We start from the raw sequence: 10,000 nt of genomic DNA on the forward strand, positions 1-10,000 counted from the left end.
CCAATACAACCACAACATGAACACTAATACCAAGGACTGTCTCTGACACGCTCACCGCAACATCACCATCACAAACACTCCCACCATTATCCCCCTGCAGCTAGGTACCTCCTCCTGACCGTTGCCCTTATGGAGGTTGTTCATTTCCTCTAGTTAGAGAGTGGAGGCATTGCATCCTATCCCTCCTCTTCCCAGGCTGCTTTCTTCCCTCGTTTTTCTTGTTCTCCGGAGCGCTTGAAGTGTTCCGAGTGTGTCTTCTGATTCCCCTCATAAAGAATTCATGAGTGTGGCCAGTGACAGTGATCTGATCGTGCTCCAAAAAAAACACCTGGGCTTGTGGGGGATCACAGAGCTGATGAAAGTGTGTTTGGGTTATCAGAAAGAGCGCAGCCCCGAGTGTGTGTGTGTGTGTGTCTTCACCCACCACTATTTCCATACAGGTTATTTTCTCTCTCTCCTAATCAGCACTGTGGTTGTTTATTGTGGTTTCTTTTTTCATTTCTCAGACTGAGACGTTATTTTATCATTTCTCAGAGTGAGGTGTAATTTTTTATTTTCTCAGCGTGAGACGTTATTTTATCATTTCTCAGACTGAGACGTTATTTTTTGTTTTCTCAGCGTGAGGCGTAATTTTATCATTTCTCAGACTGAGACGTTATTTTTTGTTTTCTCAGCGTGAGGCGTAATTTTATCATTTCTCAGACTGAGACGTTATTTTATCATTTCTCAGACTGAGACGTTATTTTATCATTTCTCAGAGTGAGACGTTATTTTTTGTTCATTTCTCAGACTGAGACGTTATTTTATCATTTCTCAGAGTGAGACGTTATTTTTTGTTTTCTCAGCGTGAGACGTTATTTTTTGTTTTCTCAGAGTGAGACGTTATTTTTTGTTCATTTCTCAGCGTGAGACGTTATTTTATCATTTCTCAGCGTGAGACGTTATTTTTTGTTTTCTCAGAGTGAGACGTTATTTTTTGTTCATTTCTCAGCGTGAGACGTTATTTTATCATTTCTCAGACTGAGACGTTATTTTATCATTTCTCAGAGTGAGACGTTATTTTTTGTTCATTTCTCAGACTGAGACGTTATTTTATCATTTCTCAGAGTGAGACGTTATTTTTTCATTTCTCAGAGATGTTATTTTTTCCTTTCTCAGAGTGAGACGTTCTTTTTTCATTTCTCAGCGTGAGACGTTATTTTTTGTTTTCTCAGAGTGAGACGTTATTTTTTGTTCATTTCTCAGCGTGAGACGTTATTTTATCATTTCTCAGACTGAGACGTTATTTTATCATTTCTCAGAGTGAGACGTTATTTTATCATTTCTCAGACTGAGACGTTATTTTATCATTTCTCAGAGTGAGATGTTATTTTTTCATTTCTCAGAGTGAGACGTTATTTTTTCATTTCTCAGAGTGAGACGTTATTTTTTCATTTCTCAGAGTGAGACGTTATTTTTTCATTTCTCAGAGTGAGACGTTGTTATTTTTTCATTTCTCAGAGATGTTATTTTTTCCTTTCTCAGAGTGAGACGTTCTTTTTTCATTTCTCAGAGTGAGACGGTATTTTTGTTTTCAGTTATTGCATTTTTCTGTTGTGTTTAGTTAGGCTGTTATTACAGAGCAGAATGTGGAGTCACACAGGAACACCTCGCAGCTTGCGTGGTAGGGAATAAGCTGTGTGTGTGTGTGTGTGTGTGTGTGTGTGTGTGTGTGTGTGTGTGTGTGTGTGTGTGTGTGTGTGTGTGTGTGTGTGTGTGTGTGTGTGTGTGTGTGTGTGTGTGTGAGTGTGTGTCTGCGTGTGTGTGTGTGTGTCTTCACTCCCTAAGCTAGTAAAAATCCGGTCTACCTGAGATAGACTGTGTTCCCTCAGGTGCACTTAGAAAAAAAGGTGCTATCTGGAAACTAAAGGGGTTCTTCGGCTGTCCCCAAAGAGTAACCCTTTAAAGAACCCTTTTTGGTTCAAGGTAGAACCTTTTTGATGCCAGGTTGAACCTTTTTGGGTTCCATGTAGAACCCTTTACACAGAGGGTTCTACATGGAACCCAAAAGTGTTTTACCTGGAACCAAAAAGGTTTCTCATTTGGGGACAGCCGAAGAACTATTTTGAAACCCTTTTTTCTTAGAGTGTAGAGTAAATCTGAGAGACAGAGACAGAAACCCAGGGTGCATGCTTGGTAGGACACGCCAGGAATGTGTCAGTCACAGCAGTGTGTTTCAGAGGATCAAAGGATGCGCCCACAACCAATCACAACACACTTAATCAGCGCCTTAGGTCCTCGTTTAGTGTGCTGATATTCAAGGGAGTACCACATTATAAGGAAGCGTATCCAGGAAGATATTTGATTAGGAACTTGTCATCATTGGTTAATGTGTGATGAATTTGATTTGCATGGAAATTGCTGCGTTTGATTTTCTCTATCCTATTATCATTATCAGGCATGAAATGATTAAAAAGTTTCTCGACGTGAAGTTTCAAGGGAAACTCGCATGTTTTTTTCTTCTCTAGGTGTCTGGTTACTCTCTGGCGGTCAGGGCTCTGGACAGTGGTGTTCCGCCCATGTCGTCAACGGTGATGGTCAACATTGACATCTCAGACATCAACGACAGCCCGCCTACTTTCACCCCGGCCAATCTCACCACTGTCATACAGGTACTGTTACTCAAATGATTGACAGCTCTGATGACCAATGAACACCATACACACATACATCCACATAGACAGATATTCACACACATATCCTTTCTTACAGGAGAAGCACACACATACTCCGTCTTGCATCTAATGTAATTTCTCTTCTCGTACTCTCCAATCACAGGAGAACAAGCCCATCGGTACCAGCATTCTGCAGCTGTCTGTCATAGACCAGGACTCCTCCCATAACGGCCCGCCCTTTGAGTTCCGCATCTTATCAGGGAATGAGGGTGGAGAGTTTACACTGGAGTGGGATGGAACTCTGCTAGCCAATCAGGTGTTTAGGAAGGACTTGGCCATGGAGTATGTCATCCAGGTGCAGGTAAGAAGATCATCTCACCCTGTTAGTGTTATCACCATGTCTTATAACCAGGTGATCAACCCTGTTAGTGTTATCACCAGGTCTTATAACCAGCTGGTCAACCCGGTTAGTGTTATCACCATGTCTTATAACCAGGTGATCAACCCTGTTAGTGTTATCACCAGGTCTTATAACCAGCTGGTCAACCCGGTTAGTGTTATCACCATGTCTTATAACCAGCTGATCAACCCTGTTAGTGTTATCACCATGTCTTATAACCAGGTGATCAACCCTGTTAGTGTTATCACCAGGTCTTATAACCAGCTGGTCAACCCTGTTAGTGTTATCACCATGTCTTATAACCAGCTGATCAACCCTGTTAGTGTTATCACCAGGTCTTATAACCAGCTGGTCAACCCTGTTAGTGTTATCACCAGGTCTTATAACCAGCTGGTCAACCCTGTTAGTGTTATCACCATGTCTTATAACCAGCTGATCAACCCTGTTAGTGTTATCACCATGTCTTATAACCAGCTGGTCAACCCTGTTAGTGTTATCACCATGTCTTATAACCAGCTGGTCAACCCTGTTAGTGTTAATACCATGTCTTATAACCAGCTGATCAACTCTGTTAGTGTTATCACCATGTCTTACAACTAGCTGATCAACCCTGTTAGTGTTAACACCATGTCTTACAACCAGCTGGTCAACCCTGTTAGTGTTATCACCATGTCTTATAACCAGCTGATCAACCCTGTTAGTGTTATCACCATGTCTTATAACCAGCTGATCAACCCTGTTAGTGTTATCACCATGTCTTATAACCAGCTGGTCAACCCTGTTAGTGTTATCACCATGTCTTATAACCAGCTGATCAACCCTGTTAGTGTTATCACCATGTCTTATAACCAGCTGATCAACCCTGTTAGTGTTAACACCAGGTCTTATAACCAGCTGATCAACCCTGTTAGTGTTATCACCATGTCTTATAACCAGCTGGTCAACCCTGTTAGTGCACCAGGTCTTATAACCAGCTGATCAACCCTGTTAGTGTTATCACCATGTCTTATAACCAGCTGGTCAACCCTGTTAGTGTTAACACCAGGTCTTATAACCAGCTGATCAACCCTGTTAGTGTTATCACCATGTCTTATAACCAGCTGATCAACCCTGTTAGTGTTATCACCATGTCTTATAACCTGCTGATCAACCCTGTTAGTGTTATCACCATGTCTTATAACCAGCTGATCAACCCTGTTAGTGTTATCACCATGTCTTATAACCAGCTGATCAACCCTGTTAGTGTTAACACCATGTCTTATAACCTGCTGATCAACCCTGTTAGTGTTATCACCATGTCTTATAACCAGCTGATCAACCCTGTTAGTGTTAACACCATGTCTTATAACCAGCTGATCAACCCTGTTAGTGTTATCACCATGTCTTATAACCAGGTGATCAACCCTGTTAGTGTTATCACCATGTCTTATAACCAGCTGATCAACCCTGTTAGTGTTATCACCATGTCTTATAACCAGCTGATCAACCCTGTTAGTGTTATCACCATGTCTTATAACCAGCTGATCAACCCTGTTAGTGTTAACACCATGTCTTATAACCAGCTGATCAACCCTGTTAGTTTTAACACCATGTCTTATAACCAGCTAGCTTGTGGAAGGTCTGTGTTACTAAAGCACACATGGGATTACATTGTGATTGATGTTTTTTGGCTTTGTGTTAACCCTTTGCTTCTCCCCTACCTCCAGGTAAGGGACTCAGGTAAGCCCCGTCTGTCCTCCTCTTCTACCCTGACGGTGCGTGTGATTGAGGAGAGCCTTCACCGGCCCGTAGCGCTACCCCTGGAAGTCCACATCATCACCATGGAGGACGAGTTTCCTGGAGGAGTCATCGGCCAGCTGCACGCCACTGACGCAGACCCTTACGATGTCCTGACCTTCGGCCACGCCCCTCCGTCTCAACGCTCCCTCTTCAAGATCAGTCCGAGAGACGGTAAGATCATAGCCCTGGGCGGCCTGGACGCCGGTCGCTACTCCCTCAACGCCAGCGTGAGTGATGGACGCTTCGCCGTGCCAGTGGCTGTGAGCGTGCACGTGGAGCAGGCATCACCAGAGATGCTGCGCGAGGCGGTGACAGTGCGTTTCGAGAGTGTGCAACCACACGACTTTGTGGCCACACATCTGAAAAACGTGGTGAAAGTTCTGAAGGTTGCCGCGGCGACGCAGAAGCAGGACGCGCTGCACGTGCTCAGTCTGCAGCCCGTGGGCGGGACCAGCCAGCTGGATCTGCTGGTTGCCGTGGAGACGGCTGGGGGAGGTTTCTACAAGGCAGCGTACCTGACTCAGAAGCTGAGCGCCTCCCGGAGGCAGCTGGAAGAAGTGCTGAGGGTGTCGGCCATCTTGGATAAGAACTGTTCTGGGCTGGAGTGTCGCGGGGCCCAGTGTGAGCAGAGCATTGTGTTGGACTCTCACGCTCTCATCACCTACAGCACACCCAGGGTTAGCTTTGTGTCGCCACGCTTCCACAGGACCACACGCTGCACCTGCACTGGTGAGGACACACACACACACACACACACATACACATACACACACACACACACACACACACACACACACACACACACACACACACACACACACACACACACACACACACACACACACACACACACACACACACACACACACACACACACACACACACACACACACACACACACACACACACACACACACAGATATACACTCATGTATAGTTTCAATGTATATGCATGATGATGCACTCACATACACGCACAAAAATATACACACAAACAAAAGTGTCACAAAGTGTCCTTCAGAGAGCTGTACAGTAGACATTGTTGACATCTGCATGATCTGCACTGTAGCAACCGCTCTGTCTGATTGTATAAATACTATAACGATAACCAGTTGATGGTCATAATCCACCAGGGGCATTTTGAGTGTGTATCTGACCCCTGGGTTTAGACAGACCCCACAGTAGATTTAATTAGCATGTTGTGGCTAATGTAATTAGCAGGTCTCATGGGGACACTTGGCAGAGGATTTGGCAGGGGATTTGTCTGCCTCTACTCTGAATGACCCTAAATGAACGTCCTCTCTCGCTCTCTTCATTCAACCTTTCTTTTCTCCCATTCTCTCATTTCACCCTTCTCGTTTCCTTTCCTCCTTCTATCCATGGTCCTCTGTCTTCTGTTTCACTCTGTTTCACACCCTCTCCTTCTCTTCTCGTTTCCTTTCCTCCTTCTATCCATGGTCCTCTGTCTTTTGTTTCACTCTGTTTCACACCCTCTCCTTCTCTTCTCGTTTCCTTTCCTCCTTCTATCCATGGTCCTCTGTCTTCTGTTTCACTCTGTTTCACACCCTCTCCTTCTCTTCTCGTTTCCTTTCCTCCTTCTATCCATGGTCCTCTGTCTTCTGTTTCACTCTGTTTCACACCCTCTCCTTCTCTTCTCGTTTCCTTTCCTCCTTCTATCCATGGTCCTCTGTCTTCTGTTTCACTCTGTTTCACACCCTCTCCTTCTCTTCTCGTTTCCTTTCCTCCTTCTATCCATGGTCCTCTGTCTTTTGTTTCACTCTGTTTCACACCCTCTCCTTCTCTTCTCGTTTCCTTTCCTCCTTCTATCCATGGTCCTCTGTCTTCTGTTTCACTCTGTTTCACACCCTCTCCTTCTCTTCTCGTTTCCTTTCCTCCTTCTATCCATGGTCCTCTGTCTTCTGTTTCACTCTGTTTCACACCCTCTCCTTCTCTTCTCGTTTCCTTTCCTCCTTCTATCCATGGTCCTCTGTCTTCTGTTTCACTCTGTTTCACACCCTCTCCTTCTCTTCTCGTTTCCTTTCCTCCTTCTATCCATGGTCCTCTGTCTTCTGTTTCACTCTGTTTCACACCCTCTCCTTCTCTTCTCGTTTCCTTTCCTCCTTCTATCCATGGTCCTCTGTCTTCTGTTTCACTCTGTTTCACACCCTCTCCTTCGCTTCTTGTTTCCTTTCATTTTGTATTCTATTTCACCCTCAACCACCCCCCCTCTATCTCTCTCCATCCCTTTATCTCTCCCCTCCTGTCTCTCTCTCTACCTCCCCATTCCCCCCACTCTTGCTTTCACTCATTTGATTCACCCCTCACATCTCTCTCTTCCATCCTCTCTTGTTCTCTCTCTCTCTCTCTCTCTCTCTCTCTCTCTCTTTCTTTCTTTCTTTCTTTCTTTCTTTCTTTTTCTCATCCTCCTCCTCTCTCTCTCTTTCTTTCTCTCTCTCATCCTCTTCCTCTCTCTCGCTCTTTCTCTCTCTCCCTCCCCCTTCTCTCTCTCTCTCTCTCCCTCCATCAGATGGTAGCTGTCCCCCAGCCTCAGAGTTGTGTGATGAGCAGCCCTGTCCAGGAGACATGCAGTGTGTGGGCACAGAGGGCACCAGAGGACCGTATGCCTGCCAGTGTCCACCAGGGAAACTAGGAGAGTGTGCAGGTTCGTTGATGTGGGTTTATGTGTCCAGGTGTCTTTTGAATGTGTGGGTCCATTGTAAATATGACGTCATGTGTGTGTGTGTGTGTGTGTGTGTGTGTGTGTGTGTGTGTGTGTGTGTGTGTGTGTGTGTGTGTGTGTGTGTGTGTGTGTGTGTGTGTGTGTGTGTGTGTGTGTGTGTGTGTGTGTGTGTGTGTCTATACAGGTCACACGTCTCTGAGTTTCTCAGGGAACAGCTATATCAAGTATAAAGTGTCTGATGGAGGGAAGACAGGAGAGATGAAGCTGGGCCTGAGGATCAGAACTCTACAGAGCAGAGGAATCATCATGTACACACACTCTGATCCCTGCACTATACTGAAGGTATCCACACACACACTGACCCCTGCACTATACTGAAGGTATCCACACACACACTGACCCCTGCACTATACTGAAGGTATCCACACACACACTGACCCCTGCACTATACTGAAGGTATCCACACACACACTGACCCCTGCACTATACTGAAGGTATCCACACACACACTGACCCCTGCACTATACTGAAGGTATCCACACACACACTGACCCCTGCACTATACTGAAGGTATCCACACACACTGACCCCTGCACTATACTGAAGGTATCCACACACACACACTGACCCCTGCACTATACTGAAGGTATCCACACATACTGACCCCTGCACTATACTGAAGGTATCCACACACACACTGACCCCTGCACTATACTGAAGGTACACACACACACACTGACCCCTGCACTATACTGAAGGTATCCACACACACACTGACCCCTGCACTATACTGAAGGTATCCACACACACACTGACCCGTGCACTATACTGAAGGTACACACACGCACACTGACCCCTGCACTATACTGAAGGTATCCACACACACACACTGACCCCTGCACTATACTGAAGGTATCCACACACACACACTGACTACTGAACTATACTGAAGGTACACACACACACACACTGACCCCTGCACTATACTGAAGGTATCCACACACACACACTGACCCCTGCACTATACTGAAGGTATCCACACACACTGACCCCTGCACTATACTGAAGGCATCCACACACACACACTGACCCCTGCACTATACTGAAGGTATCCACACACACACACTGACCCCTGCACTATACTGAAGGTATCCACACACACACTGACCCCTGCACTATACTGAAGGTATCCACACACACACTGACCCCTGCACTATACTGAAGGTACACACACACACACACACACTGACCCCTGCACTATACTGAAGGTATCCACACACACTGACCCCTGCACTATACTGAAGATATCCACACACACTGACCCCTGCACTATACTGAAGGTATCCACACACACACTGACCCCTGCACTATACTGAAGGTATCCACACACACTGACCCCTGCACTATACTGAAGGTATCCACACACACACTGACCCCTGCACTATACTGAAGGTATCCACACACACACTGACCCCTGCACTATACTGAAGGTATCCACACACACACTGACCCCTGCACTATACTGAAGGTACACACACACACTGACCCCTGCACTATACTGAAGGTATCCACACACACACAAGGTACACACACACACTGACCCCTGCACTATACTGAAGGTATCCACACACACACTGACCCCTGCACTATACTGAAGGTATCCACACACACACTGACCCCTGCACTATACTGAAGGTATCCACACACACACTGACCCCTACACTATACTGAAGGTATCCACACACACACTGACCTCTGCACTATATTGAAGGTATCCACACACACTGACCCCTGCACTATACTGAAGGTATCCACACACACACTGACCCCTGCACTATACTGAAGGTATCCACACACACACTGACCCCTGCACTATATTGAAGGTATCCACACACTCTGACCCCTGCACTATACTGAAGGTATCCACACACACACACTGACCCCTGCACTATACTGAAGGTACACACACACACTGACCCCTGCACTATACTGAAGGTATCCACACACACACTGACCCCTTCACTATACTGAAGGTATCCACACACACACTGACCCCTGCACTATACTGAAGGTACACACACACACTGACCCCTGCACTATACTGAAGTTATCCACACACACTGACCCCTGCACTATACTGAAGGTATCCACACACACACTGACCCCTGCACTATACTGAAGGTACACACACACACTGACCCCTGCACTATACTGAAGTTATCCACACACACTGACCCCTGCACTATACTGAAGGTATCCACACACACACTGACCCCTGCACTATACTGAAGGTATCCACACACACACTGACCCCTGCACTATACTGAAGGTACACACACACACACTGACCCCTGCACTATACTGAAGGTACACACACACACACTGACCCCTGCACTATACTGAAGGTATCCACACACACACTGACCCCTACACTATACTGAAGGTATCCACACACACACTGACCCCTGCACTATACTGAAGGTATCC

At 46.0% G+C, this 10,000-nt stretch overlaps 1 protein-coding gene across 8 annotated transcripts in view; it reads left to right on the forward strand.

Moving 5' to 3' along the window:
* Positions 1 to 10,000, forward strand: part of LOC106613153 (protocadherin Fat 3) — a 354,754-nt gene that overhangs the window by 316,263 nt on the left and 28,491 nt on the right. For all 8 annotated transcript variants that reach the window (XM_045724739.1, XM_045724738.1, XM_045724741.1 and 5 more), the window contains 5 exons: positions 2,508 to 2,651; positions 2,818 to 3,015; positions 4,761 to 5,562; positions 7,361 to 7,495; positions 7,698 to 7,855. In XM_045724739.1, the coding sequence (XP_045580695.1) occupies positions 2,508 to 2,651; positions 2,818 to 3,015; positions 4,761 to 5,562; positions 7,361 to 7,495; positions 7,698 to 7,855 (1,437 nt within the window). The remainder of the gene's footprint in view (positions 1 to 2,507; positions 2,652 to 2,817; positions 3,016 to 4,760; positions 5,563 to 7,360; positions 7,496 to 7,697; positions 7,856 to 10,000) is intronic.

Source organism: Salmo salar, chromosome ssa09, assembly GCF_905237065.1.
Source record: "Salmo salar chromosome ssa09, Ssal_v3.1, whole genome shotgun sequence".
NCBI classification, from domain to species: Eukaryota; Metazoa; Chordata; class Actinopteri; order Salmoniformes; family Salmonidae; genus Salmo; species Salmo salar.